We start from the raw sequence: 25,428 nt of genomic DNA on the forward strand, positions 1-25,428 counted from the left end.
TATACCGAAACATCAAAATAGAATGAAAATATAGAGACATCAAAACCCAAGTACGTGCCCAAAACGTGAAAACAGGAAAGATAGACGACCTACATAATATAACAAACTGAATAAAATACAATTTTGTATCAAAACAGAAGATAAGGAAAATAAAAAATACACCACACACAAAAACTTGCAATAGGAAGTCTCACAAATAAGAGGAGCTACATCAGGTACCCCGGAAAGAGTGAGCATGTCCTGCTCTACAAGCGGTCACAGTGTAAGTGAACAAAATCCAGAAAGAGTCTATTCCTACAATTTAAACGTTTGGAATTCGTTCCTCCATACCCCAACCTCTTACTTCCGAGCACTTTATTGCAAACCGCTCGTTCTGACGTTCTTTGAAATCGTCAAAATTATTGTAAAATATTTACCATTTAAAACATTTTATACAGTTTCTTTAGCATAACACGGGGGAAGGTGACTAAACTGAAGAAAAACTAATGACCTACCTGATGAGCAATATAGCAATTCTGGAAATCCTTTTAGGGGCAGTTTAAAGAACTTTACGTATGGTTTCCAGCAATTTGAAGGATACATTCGGTTAATAAAATTGTGGATTTTAATTTGCGAAACGAAAATATTAAATTAACCAATGAATTGCCATTACCAACTTAAAGTTTGTTTTGTCAAAAATATATTGTATTCCTTACAATGAGAGAATTCACATTGATCACTGTCTTTATTACAAATGTTTTCTAAGTATTTAACAAAAAATTATGACTTTTATCACTTGATTTCCGGTGGCTTAAACTTATGTAAATAAAAGACTTAAAATATACACGTTTAGCTTATTCACATTTGTGGTGGTTTTCGACATGTTAGATGCTAGAGGTTAGGATGGCACCAAGTCAGAAAATAGCTTGCCGGACAACCTCTAGCACTGCTGGGGTAGGAAGAGTCTAGCCACAATAATATAGCTCCTCTTACACAGCTTGTAAATGCAGGGTTACCAAAAAAGTTCTCACCGAAAGCAATAAAACAACCTAAAAATTGGACGATATCAGTTGATGTAACAATGTTTCATGATAAGAATAGTTTTGAAATGGAGGAATATCATTTAAAATAGACATAAATGTTGAAGATGATTTGGTCAACAAATACATATGATATATTTAATTTTTGATTGTCGAACTTTTGATCTGTACCTTGATAATTGCATATCAATAAATTACGCAAAAACTAACTGATGCAACATTTAGAACTTTTTTTCCGGAGATTTAAAGTAAAAGAAACACATCTGTGTCGTATTCAAACACTCGTACATGATGATTGTGTGAAAATGTTATACGTCATTTTGTTCAATAATCCTCCCCTAATAAGAGCATTAGTATTCTCTCCACGTTTATTTGTTGAATAATGCAGACAAAGTCGTGACATCCTGGTCAAAATAACCTATTATCAGTTTATATAACATGAAGTATGACTATTTAATAATGTACATGAAAACTTGAAAAAAAAATGTTAGAAGAGGGGTCATCGGTGTACATGGAACCGACAAAAAACAATGCATACGAAGACCTTCAAGCTAAGGATGTCTACGACTTATGTTCAGCTTCTCCAACATATACAGAGTTAACGACAACGACCAGTGAAAAATACAGTAAAAACGTGAGGACTAAATTCATTCCCTTTTACGGTACTTTTATCAAAAGAAAAAAAATAGCAGTTTTAATTGTGATACTGTTCTTCACTAATGCGATTTCTGTTGGAATAACTTGTATTATATTTTCTTCAAATCACCCAAGCAATGGTGAAACGTGTGATGCTGTCTCGTGTGAAGGCGGGCATTGTGTTGTTAATTTTGATGGATCTACTGCATGTTCAAGTTCAAACCCAATTTTCAACTTGAGTCGAAGCATTCACCCGGAAATAAGAACAAGCTGCTTGAATGGTTGGCATAATTTCGGTCGGTTTTGTTACCGTGAATTTCGATATATTACTACGTGGTTTCAGGCAATGAGTTTATGTCGATCTATCAGTGCTAATTTGGTTAGTGTACACAATGAAAATGAAACATACTTCATTAACGCAACTTTTTCTCGATACCCATTTTGGATTGGTCTAAATAATTTGCTGGATGAACATCAGTATGTTTGGAGTGATGGCTCTGAGGTCAACTATTTAAACTGGAATATCAAAGAGCCGAACAATTACAATAATAACGAAAGATGTGTTTCCTTAATTAAGGAACCTTTTATAAAATGGAACGACACTAACTGTTTCGTGTCTTTCAGATCTGTTCTTTGCAAAATGTCTCTTGAACCTGACTGTGGAACTGACGGCACATGGTTTCTGTTCGATAACGCGTGTTATCAATTCAGGTTCGGCTCTGTAAACTGGCAGAAAGCACATATAGGTTGCCAAAACAGAAATTCTTATCTACTTTACATTTCATCTCAAGACGAAAATGACTTTGTAGTTGCCAAGGCAACCAAAATACGCAACCCACCAGATTTTTGGATTGGTTTGTATGGTAATAACACAAATGGCTACCAATGGGTGGACGGCCCTAAGGCTACTTATTTTTCCTGGAGCAAAGGGACTTTTGTAAATGAGGGAAACAACTGTGTTGCTTTATTAGACAATGGTTATTGGTACACTGAAGATTGTAACGAAACCCATGGTTACATTTGCAAGAAAGAACTGGGATGAAAAAACTCATGAACATAACGTTTTAACAAGATTAACTTTTACTTCATGGAATTCCACCCTTAATGAATTATACATGTATAACAAATAAGGAACTGTTTCGTTCATGGTCCAATCACTATAACAATATATAAACTGAAATAAATTGGATCAATTTTATTGCATCATTTGTTCAAAAAATCATTGACAACTTTAATTGTAAACATATCGTGTAGATTAAACAATTAGCGCATTAGTTCATAATTGTTGCCACTTATTGTGTAGTACCAAGACAAGAAAAAAAAAATATACAAATAGTAAAACAGAAAAAAAATAACACCCGAACTGGTTCAATATAATACATTCGAATAATAATTCACTAAATATTAGTCTAGCAATTCTGCTATAAGATTTCTTATTGTCCTTAGATATATTTGATGGTATTATTTAGAGTTTCCAAACTGCATTAAAACGGTTAGTTCTTATATATAAGCATAAAACGTGTTCAAATTAATCAAGAATCAATTCTTTTTCTTCAAATAGACACACATAAAAGTATATCCTTGTTCAAACAAGTCGTATAAGTTACACAATAGTGGTTGTTCTATTTTTATTTTAAGACCAATATATTTTATAAAAAGCAAAATGCGGGTTATGCTTATCTTAAATATTTATAATACTGGTACAATAGAGTAATAAGGGAACCAAGATTCTTGCATTAGTTAATCTCGTGTAATTTTGAAGAATTTGAATTTAATGGTAGTCTGTGCAAAGAACAAAATATGTAAGGCCTATGTTTGGCACCATAAATATTTGGTTAAGCATATTCAACCACATTTATAAACATACCATCTTCAATGATTGAAAATATGATATCCCAAATTTTAGAAATCTATCCAATATGCCGAAATTAGGCACATTTTGGATTATATTTTTTTCTAAATTTGTCAAATTCCAACATGAAAAGTGAAAAAAGCCCTAGGTCATGTTGGCGGAGACCTATGAAAAAAACATTTTAAGTAGCATTAAAGATTGGTATTTTTTCCAATTTTATTTTTTGTTTTTGTTTTTGTTTTTGTTTTTTTATTTTGGTGGACTTCTATAAAAGTGACAATTTTGATGTAATTGTGAAAGTTTAAAACCATTTTAAAACAACTTAATTGTCCATTGAACAGTGCATATAACATTTGTGTCACTTACTTCAAATTTATTTTTTTTCTAAAACTATGGGGGTATATGGCCGTTATCGCATCTTATCCTTTCGCTGAACTGTTAATTGTTTAAAAGGCAGATTCCAGCTGTGGAAAAGTGAAAACCAATAGACTGCCTTCGACAGATGCAATATAATGCATAGAAAGGGCAAATATTTGCAATTAACTATTAAATATAACGATTAAATATTAGTTTAGCAAATCTAATATCCGACTGTTTATTACCCGCAAATGTATTTACATTTTTTATTCAGTTTTCTTTTAAAATTTCGTAAAAGAATAACCCACTGTCAGTTTGTACATGTAAATACAATAGAAATGTGTTTTTATAGTGAAGACATAACTTTAAGAAAATTAATAAACTGAACGCTGTTTTTTTTAACATTTACCCTCCATTAGACACATGTTAAGTAGATCCTTGTTCAAATCATTTAAGTCATGCACCGTCTCTGTTTAAAAGAAAAATAAACGCTTAATAAAAAACAAGACCCACACGTAATGCTTTTCTTATATACAGTAATAAATGAAATCATTTTGATTGTTAGATTGCATGGTAGAATTGTTGTGTCTTTTACACATTCCCTGTTTCAATTTAAGAATTCTTAAAATTGTAAGTATTACCATTAAAATACAAGTGTAAGCATTACCATTAAAATACAAATGTAAAGTATTACCATTAAAATATAAGTGTAATTATTACCATTAAAATATAAGTGTACGTATTACCATTAAAATACAAGTGTAAGTATTACCATTGTTATGAATGCAGCAATTGTTCCAATAACAAAACAAAACACAAATGACAAGAGATATTTCCCATCCGGGTTCTTCGTAGACAACCAAATGATAGTTCCCAATTTTCTTTGAGTGTATGGAGGATATCTTATTCTACAATTCAATGCAAATCAAATATTATCAAATAAGACTGCAATTTTTTTTTTGGAAAACTAAGGATATGTATGTATGTGTGTGTGTTCTTTTTTAATTGTTTTGTTCTGTTTTGCTGTTGTTATTTTTTCGATGAAGGGAGAGAACTTAGGTAGTTTTATTCTAGAAAAAAACACGATCAATACGATACCTGATTTGGTGATGTTAACGTAATCAATATCTCATATAGGGAAAAAAGGATAAATATAATCAATATAACACCTCATTTAACAAAGTTAAAGGACAATATAAATATAATAGTAATCAAGAGAACCAAGGTTATAGCGGTAATAAAAAATAATGTAATACAGGGACAAAGACCAAACATGGAAAACAGACATACACAACGAAGAACATAAAGTTAGTAAAATCCTACATACAAAGTAAAAAAGCAAATGAGCAACTCGTACTCCACTAAAAACTGGGAACATGGACCAGGTGCACCGGTAGGATAAGCGTCCTCTGCTTTTCTAGAAACACCCGCTGAGTTGCTCATAAAAAGTCAAGTCCGGGGTAGACAAACGAGGAAAGGAAAACTATGACCCGTTGAATAAATCAGTTTTGCAGATGGATACACCGTAATGATCCACGAGTTTATGATGACGACCATAAAACTTCTGTAGTGACGACTTCAATCTTGTAGCAACATAACCCTGTTCCAGAAGCCTATTTGTTAGATTTCTAGCGCGATACAAAAAGTCTGCGTAGTTTTGGCAAGCTCTGGCATAGCGTATGAGTTGTGATATGAACACTCCATACGCAGGTGCTGAAGTAATGTTGCCACAGATGAAAGGAAAGTTGACAATTTTGATTGAAAAGTCATCACGTTTGTCGTAAAGTTTGGTCAATAGTTTTCCTTTACCATCGATTTCTAAGTGTAGGTCAAGATATGAGGCTGACTTCACAGTGTCTGTAGTATCCGTTATCTCAAGTTCTTTGGGGTAGATGCGATGTATCAAATCCCCGAAATTAGGATTATTTAAAGATAATACGTCATCTATATAGCGGAAACTGAGATTAAAGGATCTAGCAAAACGATATTCTTTCTTTCGGATCAGATCAGGTATTAAGTCAGCTTCATAAGAGTGAAGGAATAGGTCGGCAAGTAAAGGAGCACAATTTGTTCCCATTGGAATGTCGACCGTTTGTTCAAAGACACGTCCACCACACTGGACAAATATGTTGTCCAGCATTTTGTAAACGTCTTCCTCTGTATATTTGGAAGATGATTTTGAATTATTTCTTACTAAGTATGAGGAAGCTCTACCAAGAACTATATATTTGTATCTAGGTGTATCATCTTTTTGGAAAAACAACGATGTATAATGTTTTTAAGTCGGGATTTTAACTGAGTATGGGGAATAGAAGTATACAGTGTTGAAAAATTATAGGTTTTAATGCTATTATATTCAGATAACAGTCTTGAACTGATTGTCTCCAAAAGATCTTTGTAATTTTTCAGGATCCACATTGAATTAATACACTACGGGAGTAACAAGTGTTGTGGTAGGACTGCAGACCCTCTTTGACAGCTGTGAGTATAGAAGTTAAAAGTTTTGAAAGGCGTTTGGTGACCTCATTATAAGACCTAATTTAGCAAAAACAAAGGGTAAACATGATCACCATAATACCTCATTTACTGAAATAAAGGATGAACATGATCAAAATAACACTTCATTTACTGAAACAATGGATGAAGATGGCCAATGTAACACCTCATTTAGTGAATAAAGGATGAACATGGCCAATGTAAGACCTCATTTAGTGAAATAAAGGATGAAGATGACCAATGTAACACCTCATTCTGTGAAATAAGGATAAACATGACAACAAGAACAGTTAAGGCCTTATTTTATAAAGATCTTCTGATCTGTATGAAATACATTTTTGTATAGGTATCTGATTAATTCCCTTTCTTATTTTACACTGATTTTTTTGGTAGAAACAAAATCAACTACTATATCAAGTGTAATACCTCTGTAAGTTCTCGATGTGAAGTGTCCTCTCCAGACATGCTCTTTTGTGACTGAATGTATCAAAGGTCAACTTTCCATGGTAAGCTCCCATGCCACTATTACCTACCCCTCCAAATGGTAAGGTCATTACTGTAAAAAAATAGTAGTCTATATAATTTAGGACTTATAGTGTCCAGGTTTTGAAAACTCTAGCAAACGCATGAACTAAAACAAATTGTATAAATTCCTACAGTCCAGCATTGGTAAATATGACAGGAATTTTATCAAAGTCATTTAGCTTTTTTATTGCTTTCGATATTTTTAATGTTTTTTAAGCTTCTGCAATAAAACCTTTGTTTTGTAATTTGTTAGTTTTTTACCGTTTTGATTTCCGTTTTTTTTTTATTTTAAAACTTAACAAGCCTATCATAAAAGATGGATAAATGAATAACAGCGTCAATCAAGGGTTTTTTTATGTAGACATTGCATGACTTCAGCTGTTTCTGCCAACTGCTTATCCGTACCTGTATAATGCATTAGTGTACAATTTGCCAACATGCTAACTACCTGCAGCATGCAGCTGGAAGGAAACAATTTACCATCATGCCACCCACCAGAAGTATGCAGCTGGCAACAATTTACCACCATGCTAACTACCTGAAGCATGCAGCTGGGAACAATTTACCGATATGCCACTTTCCTGAAGCATGCACCTGGAACAGTTTACCACCATGCTACCTATCTGCAGCATGTATCACGAAATCATTCTGCATAATGCCACCTACCCTGCAGCATTCGCCAGGAAACAATTTCCCACCATGCCATCTACCTTCAGCATGTATGTGTCAGGGTATCATTTACAACCATGCCATCTACCTGCAACATTCGCCAGGGAACAATTTATCCTCATGCCACCTACCTGCAGGATTCGCCAGGAAAAAATTTACGATCGTGCCACCTACCTGCGGCATGCATCAAGGTATCATTTACAACCATACCACCACTTGTTGTTATTTCCTTAAATTTCATTTTTACAACATTATCGCAGGAGAATACATATATTGCTAATGGTTTTTCTCTGAAAATGATTAAAGTTATAATATAAAAAATTAGTGGCTTCTAAATGGAAGAGTAATCAAGGTTCTAGCGGAAATCAAACCAAAGCAATCCAGGGACAAACACTAAACATGGAAAACAGACATACGCAAGAAAGAACATTCAGTAAATAAAATAATACATACCAAGTAACAAAAGCAAATGAGCACCTTGAACTCCACTAAAAAGTGGGAGCATGAACCAAGTGCATCGGTAGGGTAAGCGTCCTCTGCTTTTCTAGAAACACCCGAGTTGCTCATAAAAAGTCAAGTCCGGGGTAGACAAAAGAGAAGTTTGGTCAATAGTTTTCCTTTACTATCGATCTCTAAGTGTAGGTCAAGATATGAGGCTGACTTCACAGCGTCTGTATTATCCTTTATCTCGAGTTATTTGGGGTAGATGCGATGTATCAAGTCTCCGAAAGAGTAATCAAGGGAACCAAGGTTATAGCGGTAATCAAAAGAATGTAATCTAGGGACAAAGACCAGACATGGAAAACAGACATACACAACAAAGAACATCAAGGAACTAAAATCATACATACAAAGTAACAAAAGTAAATGAGCAACTCGGACTCCACTAAAAACTGGGAGCATGGACCAGGTGCACAGGTAGGGTAAGCGTCCTCTGCTTTTCTAGAAACACCCGCTGAATTGCTCATAAAAAGTAAAGTCCGGGGTAGACAAACGAGGAAAGGAAAACTATGACCCGTTGAATAAATCAGTTTCCATGGTGCTGATGGATACACCATAACGATCCACGAGTTCATGATGACGACCATAAAACTTCTGTAGTGATGACTTCAATCTTGTAGCAACATAACCCTGTTCCAGAAGCCTATTTGTTAGAGTTCTAGCACGATACAAAAAGTCTGCGTAGTTTCGGCAAGCTCTGGCATAACGTATGAGTTGTGATATGAACACTCGCAGGAGTCTAGGATTGTTTAACGATAGTACGTCGTCTATATAGCGGAAACTGAGATTAACGGATCCAGCTACACGATGTCATTTCTTTCGGATCAAATCAGCTATAAAGTCAGCCTCATAAGAGTGTAGGAATAGGTCAGCAAGTAGAGGAGCACATTTTGAAAATATCTCTGCTGTATTTTTGGAAGATTGATTTGGAATTATTTTTACAAAGTATGGGGAATCTCTACCAAGAACTATATAATTATATCTAGGTGTACCATCTTTTTTGGAGATGTATGTTTTTGAGTCGGGATTTTTAACTGAGTATGAGGAATAGAAGTATACAGTGTTGAAAAAACATAGGTTTTAATAGAAAACATGTACAGTCACTCTCCTGTGTAGATCATATCTAACGAAGTGCATACTTTAGTAACGGTAACTGTGCACTGAATCAGTTCTCGAGAATCGTTTTAAGTAATCAAATTGATCTAGTATGAAATTCTCGTTCTGTGTTCTGTGTGATACTATATCCTAAAAACAATTCTAGTTTTTTTTTTCTGGTCAATATATGACATTGTAAACTTTAAAAAAAAGTCACCCAGCTAATATGTTCTCTATTGCTTCATCTTCATTCTTCACAAGGACTATAGGTAATACTGGCCCGAATATCTGTAAAACAATTAACCCATGGTTTACAAAACATTAAACATAAAAACACATAGAAATGTACTATACTATTATACTAACAGAAGAGAGGTAAATTTAATATTTTAAACACAATACTGATAACAAGATATTATAAAGCTTTTTAAATACTTCATAACATTGTATTATTGGTTGTCATGGTCCGAAATATCTTTGGATCGAATTGTCCGGCCCAGGAAACATTACGATTCTTATAATTTGCGAAACGTCTTTAAAAAAAGATTTCTTATATTCAATTTCTCTTTATTGTCTTTCGATTTGTATCGTTTAATTATGTTTTTATTACGACTTGATTCATTTTATCGAATTGTTTCGTTTCGGTTCTTTCTTTTAACGATCATTTTCGTTTCGTTTTGTTTCGTTTTCGTTTCGCAATTTTTATGACCCGAGAATTATGGATAATATTGATTAAGTAATTTTCGTAAACATCTGTGCGCCATACTGCAGACTATTATGGCCAACCCTATCATGGAAAGGCTGTGATTCGATTTGAATAAATTATCTAAACTAGCGAATATTTGCAAGACTGGTTTGGCTTTCAATCGGATATATACAAGTATACGCAAATGAAGCTGCCATTAGGCTGGCTGTTTTTTTTTTTTTTTTGCTCCTGAAAGGAAGATACAAACCAGATATTGATGCTTTTTCTTGACATAAGTATAGCTATACAGAACGAAGTTGATAATACAACCATAAACGCTTCCTTTGGGAGTGTCATATATACGTTATTTCTATAAAAATACAAAGACGCAACGTTTTTAAGTCATGAATGATATCGTATGTGTTCAAGTAAATGAGGTTAGTGCATAAGATGTATACTGAACCTCCTGTTGCATAGAAGAACCAGTAAATTTGACATTCCTCAATATGGTAGGAGAGATGTAATTCACTTCCTCGTCATAATCTCCACCTATAGCTATGTTGTCCTGGCTAGCGTCTATTATCTTCTTTACTCTCCTGCAAAAACGATTATGATAACTCATGTTGTGTGTGGATATGAAAAAGAATATTAATGGTAACCTAACTATAAGGTTTGTTATAAAAAGTTAATACAGGAGAATAATCTTTTTCAAAACATTCCAAACTTCTACAAACTTTTCAGCTAAATGCTTCTTTCCAGACAGGTCCAGACCAAATACACCTAAACGTTTTGTTCAAGTTGCAGATATAATCGATACTCCACTTTGCATGGCATTCAACTTAATTTTCAGCAGCGGTGTCGTGCAACAACAATGGAAAATTGGTCCGATAGCTTTGTTTAAAAAGGGAGAAAAAATTCATTGCGTCCAATTCTCGACCAGCGTTAGATGTAAAATTATACAAAATAATAGCTGACCACATGAACACTCAAAATCTCTTCAGTAACAAACAGTTTGGATTTATCGGTGGCAGATCGACTATACTACAACTACTGAAGGTTTTGACAGATAGACGCAAATCCTAGATAAAGGCGGAATAATACACTCCATCTACATGGAGTTTATGAAGGCGTTTGATAAAGTACCCCACAAACGCCTTCCACTGAAGCTATAACGGTATAGTATTATACTCGGCGTCACATAAATAACATACTGTTAAAATTTGAATAAAAATATTTTCTACGACTTTATTGACACCAACCGTCGTTTAAATTGTCTTAAATGACTTGCTCATTCGTTTAGCCAAACAGCTTCTCAAAAACAAGTCGCTTATTAGCTTAAATCATGCGTAACAAATCCTTACGGGAAAATCCCATACTAATATCCGCCATGTTGGTTTTTACGGGACGATTTGTTTACAAACGAAGTGCGTAAGTTCCCGTCGAACTCCGGTGACAATCGTCTGCTTGATCAACTTCTCGGTATTATACGTTGTTCGCGTAAAATAAATCCGAGATATCCGAAATAACGCCGAATTGCATTCTGGGTTCTTCGGTTTTTGGACAAACCATTTAAACGTAAACAACATCTCCTAGCAACCCGATCACTGTAAACATGGCCGACTTTTTACAATGTAAATATTGCCACCTAGAATTAAAATCTGACCGGAATTTAACGATTCAATGTTTAGGGAGAAGCCGTTTGGCTAAACGAATGAGCAAGTCATTTAAGACAATTTAAACGACGGTAGGTGTCAATAAAGTCGTAGAAAATATTTTTATTCAAATTTTAACAGTATGTTATTTATGTGACGCCGACTATAGTGAAACCTGTTGTTAGGTCAGAACTTCCCCAGGGATAGAGAGCAACGTGTCCATATACAAATTTATTCCTCGAAATGGCATGAAGTCACAAGCGGCATTCTTCTATGATCAGTTCTTGGAACTATACTTTTTATCGTTTTTATGAACGATTTACCTGAATGCGTATTATTTAGAGACATCAAAACTGAAGATGACGTTGAACTTTTACAAAATGTTCTCGACAACCTCTTCAACTGGAGCGTTGAATGGATGTTACGTTTTCACTCAGACAAGTGCAAAGTACTTAAAACACACAAGAAGTGGAAAGAATAAGATGAATACACATTAACAATGAAGAAATATGATGGTAACATAACAACTCTTGAGGTAGTTGACATAGAGAAGGACACTAGGGGGAAATTGATAGCAATTTATTATTCGACAGGCATATTCAAATTCAAGTCAACAAGGCAAATCAAATAGTCATAGTATTATTCATCGGACAATCTGCTCCTTAAATGACACATCGTTTCGGTTAGTTAGTCATTCAATGTATTAGTACGACCACATTAAGTATACGCAAAAGTGGTTGGAACCCTTACAAAATTAAAGATATTGACTCAGTGGAAAATGTACAACGAAGAGCAACCAAGATGCTAGCACACAGAGAAAAGTTATCAAGAAAAATAAGAAATACTGAAACTGTCAACACTAAAATTCCGACGCTTATGAGGAGATACGATTAAAATACTAACCGGAATTAATGATGAAAAACGACAGATCGATTGTATACACTGAATAGCAATACCACCAGAGACCACAGTATGAAAGTTGTGATAGATATGTAACCTGGATGCCCGAAAATATTTCTTCACAACCGTGTAGCCGACACATTAGACAGCCTACCTGATCATATATAAACTATCGAAGTTAAACCGTTCGAAAACAGACTTGAAATCCACTGAAATACATTTACACAGTAGCGTGTGGACCATGAATAGGTTGATTGATTGGTTAACGCCCGAGCAGCAACATTTCAGATATATTCAGACGATGAACATGATATGGATGATAAAATGAACGTGAAATGATGATGATGAATTGAAAAATGGGATGGGACACAAGGATAATAGGGTCGACAAATTTTGATTGCCACTAGAAATAGGGAGGATGGGTAGGGTCGGACAATTTAGCCTCCTGTGGCGGAGCGCAAAGGTTCCTACTCCTATCGAATACTGCAAAGAACGTGGCATCTTTCCCAACACGTTGCACCACTATGGTTTGCGGTCAGGTTTTCCAGATTATAGCCTGACGGCCCCATCATGTAACATGTCAGGAATACCCCATTCCATAAACAGAGGACCCTAGTTCCCGACCAGGGTTTTGAGCAATTTTTAGTCGCCTTTTACGACAAGCTTAGCGCTGCTGCGAGCCTATTCTTTTGGCACACGGACCGGCACGGCGCAGGTCAGTGACAAAGTTATTACACTGAGACAACAGAGATGAACGTAGAGGAGCAGGAGCTCATAATGAGCGTAGGTAAACGTAGGTAAATCCCCTAAAAGGTACAAACAGTGAAGGCATAAACAACTTACTGAAAATGTCTGTCGTTGACAATTCTACCATAGCTTTCTGATTTGGACGGATCGTCGGGATAGAATTCATCCAGAGATGACTCCAGACTTTTAACAAGATCTTCCTACAAAATATAAAAAGCAAAATAAGTTTGAAAAGAAGATTTGATGTTATCTACTATCATAACCAACGTATCTAAGAATGCAAGCACACTTAAGAATGATCATACCTCTAACTTATTTAGACATTTGTAAGTTAAAAAATAATTTTATATAATGGACCGTGCCAGCCTACACGGACTAACCTGAACATCTTTAGTACACATGACATAATCTGGGGCAATACATGTCTGCCCAGCATTACATGTCTTCCCCCACAACAGTCTGTTTGCCACTGTTTTCATGTCACAGTTCTTGTCTACATATACAGGACTGAAATTAAATACAACACAATAGTTACGTCATTGAAATGGAAAACAGCAAACGAGCTAGGCAAGACAATGACTAAGATTTAAACTTAACCAAAAATGATTCGTATGATTTTGGGAGAATCAAAGTGTATGGAAGAACGATTATTAAGAACTCTAAGATTATCGGTACATTCTCAAATAAATTCTGAATTTCTTAGCATCGAAATAAGACAGAACCGTAGCTATTCTGTGGCGATGTAGGTCAACTTTAAAGTTATTCGACGGACACGCATAGAGACAACAAACAACTGTTTTTTTTTTTTAATTTATGTATTTAAGTGGGATTTGTGTGCTGTATTATTATCTTGTTTTTACATAAACATAATATACTTAAACGACAATAAAGATTTGAACTAAATTTAATTCTCATTTTTAGATTGGCACGGTAACCGTTGTAAGAAGGTTCTAACTTTACTGGTCAGTCAGATAAAAGATTCTGACATTACTATTTAGTAAATATAAATACAAAGATAAAAATAGAAGTTGGAATGTGCCTTTTTCCACCAAGTTCTAGTGTAACAGGAGTCAAGTGTTCACTAGCAGCTCTCATTACAATCTTCCCAATAATAGGATTCCCTGTATAGAAAATGTAATCAAATCTTTCTTTCAGTAAGGCTGTTGTTTCTGGTGTACCACCAATAACTACTGCTACACAATCCTGAAAAATATATACTTGTTTAGAGAAACAATACACATTTTGTTTCACTTTAATTTATTATTATCATTTTTTTTTGCTTTTATAGACCATCACCAAAGAAGTAGTTTCGTCTTATGATATAGTGTTTTTTTCTCCCTGATTTGATAACGCCTAATACGACAAATGAACATTATGAGAGTGCCGTTCTTCCAAAAACGGAGTTTTATCGTTATGTCCTTTTTGCTCATATCAATAATCCATTCACGAAAATAAGCATTGAGATATTTTTAGAATTAAATATGATATATAAAATACAAAAAAAAAGAATTACTTATTGTATATATTACAAATTTCGATATGTTGTACACGTGTTTCAATTAGTAATCTTTCATGAGAGCATTAAAATCAAATATATACGACTTACGTTGTCTAAATACTTCGGAATCAACTCGTGCAGAAGCTGTGCAGTATTTAACGTGACTATAGATGGCTTCAACAAAATACAGTTTCCTGGATTAAAAGGATTTATTAGAAAGAGTAATCAAGGGAACCAAGGTTATATCGGTAATCAAAAGAATGTAATCCAGGGACAAAGACCAGACATGGAAAACAAAGAACATAAAGGAACTAAAATCATACATACAAAGTAACAAAAGCAAATGAACAACTCGGACTCCACTAAAAACTGGGAGCATGGACCAGGTGCACCGGTAGGGTAAATGTCCTCTGCTTTTCTAGAAACACCCGCTGAGTTGCTCATAAAAAGTCAAGTGCTGGGTAGACAAACGAGGAAAGGAAAACCATGACATGTTGAATAAATCAGTTTTCATGGTGCTGATGGATACACCATAACGACGATAAAACTTCTGTAGTGATGACTTCAATCTTGTAGCAACATAACCCTGTTCCAGAAGCCTATTTGTTAGAGTTCTAGCGCGATACAAAAAGTCTGCGTAGTTTTGGCAAGCTCTGGCATAACGTATGAGTTGTGATATGAACACTCCATACGCAGGAGCCGAAGGGATGTTGCCACAGATGAAAGAAAAGTTGACAATTTTGAATGAAAAGTCATCACGTTTGTCGAAAAGTTTGGTCAATAGTTTTCCTTTACTAAGTATACAAATAATAGTTAATATTTAGGCCCGATAACAATTTAATAACTAGACAGGGAAATCAAGGGAACAAGGATTCAGACAAATATTACAACCCAAAGATAGCAAATAGACATACACAACAAATAACATGGAATAATCACAACACCTGTAATTCATACAGAGAAACAGAAGTGAGAACGCAACCCGGACTGTGCATGGATCGGTAGGGTAATCATTTTATGATTTCTTAGAGACACCCGCCTAGTTGCTAATAAAATGTCACGTTCCAGATAGACGAAAGAGGAAAGTCAAGCTGATACGGTGAACAAATCGGTTATAGTGGTGCAGATGGGTACACCATAACAATCCACGAGTTTATGATGATGAACATAAACCTTTTATAGTGATGTCTTAAATTTTGTAGCAGCAAACCAGTTCTCGAAGCTAAATTGTAAGAAATCTAGTTAAATAACACTATACAATAAAGTTGAAAATGATAGCACTTTCCGTTTATCCGTTACACCCTTCATTTCGTACATTATAAAGAAATTGTTGCTTTGAGCAGATAATTCGATTGTCTTTGTGGAAATAAACCACTAAAATCCCAATAAAATCTTTCGTAGCATAGTGTTAGCCAGTCATTTGCACAATATGAGTGATGCCGACCATCAGCTGACTGTTCCTATACTTGGTTTAATTTTCGTTTTCGTGATAACATATATACTCGATACTGTTAGACCCGATTTGCACTCATATGTGGTATTTGTAATACATGACAGGCAGAGGGGTTTCTTAACGCCCTTGGCTGTCATTTGGGGTCTCTCACACACGGTGTAAAGCATTAAAACGTTTACACAGTCCCCGGACATAGTCAAACCGTGAATGTGGGTCATGGTGCATTCAGGGAAATTAGTTGTCATGTGACCACGTTTATTCATTAAATGCATTATCGCGTAGATTAATGTCGATCCGTGACCTAGTGATCTAATTTGTAATCTGTAATATATACTGTACAGCCTCTAGCAAAGTCGGATCACTTCGCGTTTCTCGCCGGTTATCCTTTCAAGAAACTTTTGGGGGCCCCACTTACCTAAAACTCTGGATCCGCCACTGATAAGTCATATTGACACCAAATTTAGAATACAATGAACCAAATATGCAAAAACTAATAGACTTTGTCTGCAGCCTAATCCCTTTGGGATTCGGCGCTTGAGATATTTTTTTTGTTGACGGTGGTGGTCAAAAGATCAAATATTTAATTCAAGTACCGAATCCCAAAAGATATTATCCACGCCCAAGAGCACACTCACGGCAAGTGTGCTTACAATCGAATCTTAATATAAACAACCAATATTTTTCTTCGTTTTTCCATCTAGGATAGAAAAATAATATCTATGGCTTTATTTATTACTTATTTTTCTGAAAGACAACCGGCAGACTTTATCTTTTTTTTCAAAATAACAAATACAAACTTTTTGAAAGGGGGTCTGAAGGGCGTCGGTAGGTTGACTGGAAACATAACATATTTTTAGGACTAATAGGATGGTCTATTTATTACTCCAGCAGTGCTAGAGGTTGTCGGGCAAGATATTTTGTTGCAAAACACATGGCATTGAGGAATCTGTTGAGTTGGGGTAGTCAAATTAGTTGCCCATTACTGTAACATGAAGTTCCGGGGATTCTACATTATACATATAGACATTATGTACACGTAAAAGTACAGTTTACATATAAGGACATTCCCGAGGAGCTCCATTTCGATATGATTTTATTAACTACTAAAGGAATGCTCCTATTTAATTTGGAGTTTATGACCCCTACCGTTTTCAAATTAAGGCCATCCATGTAACTGACAGATACCACACTTTCTGTTAATCTAAAAAATAACTGACAGTCCAGAATTTTACCAAGCTATCGTACATAAAGTGAAATGGTTAATCCTTAACATGACATATCAAGTTCAACACATCCACGAAAGTACACTTTCAAGAAAGAAGCATTGTTATATGAATAAGAATTGTATTATGGTTATGGCAAGCCATTGTGGAATTTGTTCCCATTTAGATGTTTAGTAACATATGTTAATGGATATTTATCAACATACGCATAATTCAATTATTGATATCAATAAATGGAGGAGTTTTATAGACAATGCAAACACATTCAAGACAAAACGTATGTATGTTTCGGGCAATACCAGTCTGCGTCCATACTTGCCCCTCGGGCAATACCAGTATGTGTCCACACTTTTTTGGTAAAAAAAAACCCTTAAAAATCTACGTATGAATAACGTATGAATTGTGATATGAAAGAGTAATCAAGGGAAAGGGTAATCAAGGGAACCAAGGTTCTAGCGATAATCAAAAGAATGCAATCCAGGGACAAAGACCAGACATGGAAAACAGACATATAGAGTCCTATCGCATGTGGAAATTAAGGAATGTTCCCACAGACGATAATGAATGAAAATTAAATTGGTCGCGTTAATTGTATAAAGTGGTTTTGATTTTTTTCCCCATTTCATCGATATCTCAGACTATAGGTCAAGATATGATGCTGACTTCGTTGCGTATGCAGTGTCCTTTATCGCAAATTATTTGGGGAAGATGCGATGTATAAAATTTCCAATCTAGGATTTTAAAAGACAAAACGTCATCTATATAGCGGAAACTGAGATCAAAGGATGTTCCTTCTTTCGGGTAAGAACTGTCGTGAATTCAGTCTTATAAGAGTAAAGGAATTAGGAATTAGTCAGTGAGTAGGGGAACACAATTTGTTCTCATTTGAATGCCGACTGTAAGTTGAAAAACAAGTCCGCCACAATTGACAAATATAATGTCGTCCAGTATTTTGATAGCATCTTCTTCGGTATATTTGAAAGATGATTTGAAATCGGAATTGCATTTTTTTTACAAAGAATGGATAATCTCTACCCAGTACTTTGTAATTTGTATCTAGGTTTTCCATCTTTCTTTAGAATGAAAACGATGCATAATGCTTTTGAGTCAGGGTTTTAATTGACCCTGGGGAAAAGCAGTAGAAAGAGTTTTTTTTTATTAAAATCTTAGGTCTGGATGATTTTACATTCCGATAATATTCAAGCATTGAGGGTGTCCAGAGGATCTTATTCAATTTTCCAGGATCCACATTGAATTTATACCACTCTGGGAGTAACAAGTGTCGTGGAAAGACTGAAAACCCTCTGACAGCTGAATATATGGAGATTTATTGTATGGAAAAAGACTTGATAGTACATTTTGCAAATCCAGTTAAGAAGCGTTATTTGTATGAATTTTCGTAGAGTTTTTTTACTCTAATACATGGACGGGCTATCACAATCATCGTCTTTTGTGGAGAAACCGAAAGAGAATAAAATGGATGTATAGTTTTCAAAAAGCCCTTCTTTAGAGTGTGTGGTAGCAGTATAGGTCTTATTACTGCTAGTATTTTCTACACCCACCTCCAATAATTAACATTGGCTGTAATGCGTCTTGCAGGCAAAAACAATGTCGATTTTGGCTTTGTTTGCTGGTACAACAACATACTTGTCATATACAGTAGACAATGTTATGGCTACATCGGGATCTATTAAAATTGAATATAGTTCCGACACCCGTTGGCCTACTTAGACCTCTCATATCCTTCAAAATTAAAGACCTTTAACGTCGTGGTATTTTTTTCTTATAGTAGAAGACTACTTAAATAGGAAGCAAAATGTTTATATTTGAAGGTTCAAGTTCCCAGATATATGTTTTGATAGGGAATTAATCCAGTAAATAATAACACAAGTGAGTACGGTAATTTTCCTCTCCTTTTACCTTGAGCATGTAGTTTCTTTTTTTTCAGTAGAAATTCGATGAATTTAATTTGTGAATTTGATCAGACAAAATAACTCCATTGGTTATGTTCACGCGTTGATTACGTCGTTATCGCTGTAAAACTAAAGCAAAAAAATCAAAGATTGTAAAAACATCTGAGAAATTTACCTCCGCAATATAACAGTCCTTATATAAGCACTGTGTTATAACTACCTGCCGCAAGGGCCCCTAGCATAGGCAACAGACACAACTGTAACGGGTAATTCCATGACCCTATTATCAAACAAACTCCATACGGCTGTCTCTGTATGTAAGCTTTATCCATTATGTACATCAGGTCTGTCTTTACCTACAAATAATTGTTTGGATATTATCGTAAAATTAGGTAGGTCGTTTGTGTTTGTGTATTTGTTCCATGCAAATATGTACTAATGAATTATCGTTCTAAGTTCAATTTGCAAGTAAGAGAGAGATCATGTTTAAAGTTTAATGCTAGTTTTTTTGTTTTTTTTTTGATTAACGCTGTTACCATTTGGTCTCGGTAATTTTACAGCTGAAATTACATTTCGTTGAGGTTTTCGACTTTTTTTGATACTGATACAAACATAATCGGATATGAACCTTACCTTCTCTGGTTTCATCCAGTCTTTAAGGTTATTCATAGTAACTATCAGGTCATTTTTACAGGTTTCTATTTCAAATAAAACAGCTTCAAACTTCGGCTGTGAGAAAATAAAACAGCTTCAAACTTCGGCTGTGAGAAAATAAAACAGCTTCAAACTTAGGCTGTGAGAAAATAAAACAGCTTCAAACTTCGGCTGTGAGAAAATAAAACTAGCAATCAAATTAGATTGAGCCTTGATATCCCCACTCCCCATTTGATCACATACACCTTTTTACTTCCATACTGATTTGGAGCAAAATCTAAAATATGAAAATAGGATAAGAGATATTGGATCTTCTCTGTGTAACGGAAAGAAGGAAGGAAGGATGGACACCCCTATCACTATATCCTTCCACTTTACTACTAAGGGGGTTTTTAACGTCCTTGACTACCCTGTTGGGTCTCGCACGGACCGCTCTCCCACTTTGCAAGTGAATTTGGTTTTATAGCACGATGCAAAAATGTCAATGTGCCAACATAATACGCAGGGTTGTGTAATTAATGGAAAATATGCAATCGGAAAAAGAAAGAATTTTGTTTGTAGTCTTGTCTTCCGATTTCTAAATATTATAAATATAATGTGTAACAGAATATGTTGCCCTCTTCAGCGTGTTTAAGAAACATTCTAGGTGTCATTATTTGTTCAGTATCAGTTCTCCATCTAAGTATTTCCCAGTGACTGTAAATGAATAAGCATAAAACCATGCATTTTATGTTTACCTTTCATGTTTGCGTCGTTAATGTAAAAATCCATTAATACACAATAAAGAAACAGAACTACCAGTGACTGTATATTTACGATTTGAGGTGTTGACTATATTATTTTTGAAGAATTTTTTCATTAATCTGGTGGTGTAATGGGTTTGGTCATGTGACGCACTGCACAGTAAGATAACTTTTCAGTTGTTTAATTATACCATCATTTAGGAGATGGGCATACCATATCAAAAAGTTCTGAGAAATGATGGTAGAACTTGAACAGATTGTTTTTGTAATGTGAACGACGGTGATGCTACCTTATGAAGATCTTTAAATAAAACTTGTATTAATTCCTCCTCATTTTCTAGCAATAACTGTGTTAGCCCTTTAAGCTGTTGACGTCTCCAGTCATAGGATTTAGTTTTTCCGGTCAAGAAAGCAGTCCTCAATTTCTTTACTGGCTGAAATCAATATAGAGAAATCAGTTCTACTCTTGATCAATGCCCATTGTCAAATAATTATTAGGCAGTTTTTTTTTCTTTCTAAAATTGCACGATAAATCAAGTTTTTTTTGCTATTCTATCTAGGAACAGTAATACCATCAAAATATTGTCAGACAGTATACTGATATTTAAGTTGTTTTCTACCCGCAGAAATTCAACAGAGTATATAAGATGATATATATATACTGGTGGCAATTATATCAGTCACGTTCATATTTTAATATATAATTCCTAGTTAAAAGAAACCCATTTCATTCAGCTATCATAACATTATGATAAAGATAATTTATATAAGTTTGAACAAAATCTTTTAATATAAAAATTCAAATCATCATATTTGAAACCCATGAATATATGAAGCAAATGAAGAAAATTTGATGAGCAAATTGGTTTACATAAAAACTGTTGTACACCTACTCACCTAATGATGAATGTCATTTTTTCATTACTTGATTATCTGATGATAATTGATTTCAGAATATTTTGCCACTTTTTGCGTGGGGTAGACAAAAGATTCCTGCGTGATGAGAGTCTAACTCTGTGTAGTGGGTTACAAGACTTTTTTTCATTTAGACTATGGGACTAATGAAGAGTTGTCAGTTTAGTTTTAAGATATTTTATTGCAATATTAAGAAATGGATCAGACAAAAGTTTTATCAACTAACATTGTCTTCTCCATTTTCAACATAACAAATATAGCATACATACGATCAACAAAAATATGCACATATAGAATTAAATATATACACATCATTTAAAGAATTCAGTATTTTATACTAAAATCACTTGAAAATAAATGGTCAAGTACTCTGCTTGAAAGAGTAAAAATACACTGGTTGTGTTGTCTCATTGATATTCTTGATTTAAACCATATCGGTCATGTTTATGAAGCTACATATACCGGCTACATTGAATTACCTATGGAAAAGTCCGGTCGTTGATATGTTTAAAACAGATTGTGTTGACACATATCTATATTGTAACTACTAAGTATGTTTCAGATTTCTTTTTAGTTAAGGGGGCATTCCTGTGAATTTCATTGATTTCTACATAATCAACCAAATTTGTCAATATTAAGGAGAGTTGACTTTCCCTAGCCTTTGGATCCACCAACAGAAGTTTTATATCATTTGACAAAATGTCTTTTCTCATTATTATTGTACAAGCAGTATCAAAATTTATGATGAGCGCTGCTAATTCGACAAAATCACAAAAAATACGAAAAATAGAAAGAGGACACTGTAATCGAAGGGACTATGTTCGTTAGTAAATGCTTCTTCTACGTTATTATTACAATGTATAAGAACTTCTATAGTAAAATATTAGCGATTGTATTTCATTCTTCTTTTTTTTTTGCAAAATCAAAATGTCTTACCTCTGCAAAATTAGACATAATTTCTCAACAAAAAACCGCCGAATCAATGAACGGTTTTCAAATAAACTGCAACATAACTGCATTCGATTTTTTTCCATCCTTTATATAATGTGGGTGAGATAGGCGCCACCATCCATGTCTGTTCTGAGTGACGTTAGATTATTATTTCGATACTTGTAAATATTGTTCATGTTGCGATTTATTACCAGAATCAAATTGATCATAGTACAAGTTAATCAATTCGACAAAAAACTTGATAATTGGGAAATGAACTTTTTAAAAATACATATTCGAGATATAAGTAAATGAAGACTTATATTGCTAAATCATGTCATCGTCAATACTATCCAACCAACGGACTGTATATTAGCATGAAAAAATTATATTTAAACATCAACAAGAAGAAACCCATTCTAAAAGATTAAACATGGTACAACCCAACTCCTCCCAATGAAGTGTAGCGGAGATTTTGTGCTACGGAAATACAAAACTTTAGCATGTTCGCTGCTCTGTTTAAAAATAACAAAGATTTCAAATGGTTTTAAAATATGTAAAAAGTTTTCATTCTAGAACAATATGAATGGAAAAAATTATGGGTCAGTGTACTAATTTTTGAGATATAAGCAGTCGAAATTTTGGCAGAAAAAGGATTTCTCTGGATTTTCCATAGGCTTGGTCTTAGTAAGTTTAATCTATTAAAAACCCCGAAGAAATAACAAGAATTTTATTAAAACTTCTCAAATTACATTTTAGGTATGTATAATGAAATAATGGAAAGAAAAGTGGTGTCACTTTGCTAAAAATATCTATGCTATGAAAAAGATAAAACCAGAGAAGCCCGAATATCTGAAAAATGGCTGAACATGAGCAGCGAAAATCCTTATTACACAAGGTATATAAAATTGGAGCTTCGTCGTTTTCATTAATGGTTGCTGTGATTTATGAGATAAAAATTTACAGGCGTACGAAAATGTAGACTGCCGTAAAAACACAATACACAAGATGCCTAAAAACCAAATGATTATATTTCATGGCCTAGTGTTGATAAATTGTGACATTATCAAAGATTAACAACCATGATGCTGTAAAACAATCATCACATATGTCAGATAAAACGTTTATGATAAGTGGAAGAAAGATCAAGGGAACCAAAGTTATAGCGGTAATCAAAAGAACGCAATCTAGGGACAAAGACCAGACATGGAAAACAGAAATACACAACAAAGAACATACAGTAACTAAAATCATACATACAAAGTAACAAAAGTAAATGAGCAACTCGGACTCCACTAAAAACTGGGAACATGGACCAGGTGCACCTGTAGGATAAGCGTCCTCTGCTTTTCTAGAAACACCCGCTGAGTTGCTCATAAAAAGTCGTCCTGGGTAGACAAACGAGGAAAGGAAAACTATGACCCGTTGAATAAATCAGTTTCCATGGTGCAGATGGATACACCATAACGATTCACGAGTTCATGATGACGACCATAAAACTTCTGTAGTGATGACTTCAATCTTGTAGCAACATAACCCAGTTCCAGAAGCCTATTTGTTAGAGTTCTAGCGCGATACAAAAAGTCTGCGTAGTTTTGGCAAGCTCTGGCATAACGTATGAGTTGTGATATGAACACTCCATACGCAGGAGCCGAAGGGATGTTGCCACAGATGAAAGGAAAGTTGACAATTCTGAATGAAAAGTCATCACGTTTGCTGTAAAGTTTGGTCAACAGTTTCCCTTTACCATCGATTTCTAAGTGTAGGTCAAGATATGAGGCTGACCTTACAGTGTCTGTAGTATCCTTTATCTCAAGTTCTTTGGGGTAGATGCGATGTATCAAATCCCCGAAATTAGGATTGTTTAAAGATAATACGTCATCTATATAGCGGAAACTGAGATTAAAGGATCTAGCCAAATGATATTCTTTCTTTCGGATCAAATCAGCTATAAAGTCAGCCTCATAAGAGTGAAGAAATGGGTCAGTAAGTAAAAGAGCACAATTTGTTCCCATTGGAATGCCGACCGTTTGTTGAAAAACACGTCCACCACACTGGGCAAATATGTCAATTAAAAATTCCAGCATTTTGTAAACATCTTCCTCTGTATATTTGGAAGATGATTTTGGAATTATTTCTTACAAAGTACGAGGAATCTCTACCAAGAACTATATATTTGTATCTAGGTGTACCATCCCTTTTGGAAATACAACGATGTATAATGGTTTTAAGTCGGGATTTTAACTGAGCATGGGAAATAGGAGTATAGAGTGTTGAAAAACCATAGGTTTTAATGCTATTATATTCAGATAATAGTCTTGAACTGATTGTCTCCAAAAGATCGTCCTTGGTAGAGAGACCAAAAGAGGATAACACAGATTTATGGTTTTCCACAATCTCTTCTTTGGAGAGTGTGATAGCAGTAACCTTTTTTTAACCTGTCTATGTAAAATACATTGCTAACATTGTGTTGTTCTCTACGCGGATTTTTATATTTATATTTCCTTGTTCTCTACTATGAACAATTTTTGTATTGTATTTTCAATTTCCGTTGTAGTTTCTATGTGTTTAAGTTAAGATTTGCAATTGCTTATTTGAGCTTATTATTTTCTTAAAAAACGGAGGCATAGATGCTAGACCCCAATCGGAGCTCCGCAGCCTTTCTTGTTACAATATTTTAAGAGTAGCGGAAATGGCCGAGTAGTTCGAGTAGTTGTCTAGACCGAAGTGTCGGTGATTGCTTTATAGATATTTTCTACACAGCTTTGATTTAAAGACACCACGGGCGTTTCCAGAAAGAAACAAGACTTTTCCTTTAACGATGAACAGCGGGTCGGATATACTTATTTCAGAACTAATTATGATGTACGGAGTGGTTCAAAAGTATTATTTAGTGGTTAGGCGATGTATATAGACCGATTGATCAACAAAAAGTGTCTTTTAATCAACAAAATTTCCGGTTATG

General features: G+C 34.5%; 2 protein-coding genes across 2 annotated transcripts; one reads left to right on the forward strand and one right to left on the reverse strand.

Moving 5' to 3' along the window:
• The first annotated feature begins 1,438 nt into the window (after nt 1–1,438).
• Nucleotides 1,439–2,890, forward strand: LOC148608952 (C-type mannose receptor 2-like). The gene has a single exon (XM_088540591.1). The coding sequence runs from the start codon at nt 1,504–1,506 to the stop codon at nt 2,695–2,697; it is 1,194 nt and encodes a 397-aa protein (XP_088396717.1). The 5' UTR covers nt 1,439–1,503; the 3' UTR covers nt 2,698–2,890.
• LOC148608953 (aldehyde dehydrogenase family 3 member B1-like) lies at nt 2,836–22,614 on the reverse strand. The gene is made up of 14 exons (XM_088540590.1): nt 22,470–22,614; nt 20,909–21,052; nt 19,855–19,950; nt 19,442–19,577; nt 14,741–14,826; nt 14,174–14,337; nt 13,515–13,641; nt 13,231–13,334; nt 10,299–10,431; nt 9,368–9,438; nt 7,729–7,844; nt 6,787–6,916; nt 4,637–4,772; nt 2,836–4,333 (listed from the first exon to the last, which is right to left on the reverse strand). Exons 1-14 carry the CDS (start codon nt 22,485–22,487, stop codon nt 4,316–4,318), a joined length of 1,479 nt encoding a protein of 492 aa, XP_088396716.1. The 5' UTR covers nt 22,488–22,614; the 3' UTR covers nt 2,836–4,315.
• Nucleotides 22,615–25,428: the final 2,814 nt, after the last annotated feature.

The sequence above is a fragment of the Perna viridis genome, chromosome 8 (assembly GCF_037379345.1).
Source record: "Perna viridis isolate PV_CMFRI_1.1 ecotype Kerala chromosome 8, ASM3737934v1, whole genome shotgun sequence".
NCBI classification, from domain to species: Eukaryota; Metazoa; Mollusca; class Bivalvia; order Mytilida; family Mytilidae; genus Perna; species Perna viridis.

Coding starts and splice junctions, on each gene's coding strand:
- LOC148608953 (XM_088540590.1), bottom strand. Junction 13,335..13,514: donor TGTGTACTAAAGATGTTCAG/GTTAGTCCGTGT, acceptor TATATTTTGTAG/GAAGATCTTGTTAAAAGTCT. Junction 7,845..9,367: donor ATAGAGAACATATTAGCTGG/GTGACTTTTTTT, acceptor AATCATTTTCAG/AGAAAAACCATTAGCAATAT.
- LOC148608952 (XM_088540591.1), top strand. CDS start 1,504: ATGTTAGAAGAGGGGTCATCGGTGTACATGGAACCGACAAAAAACAAT.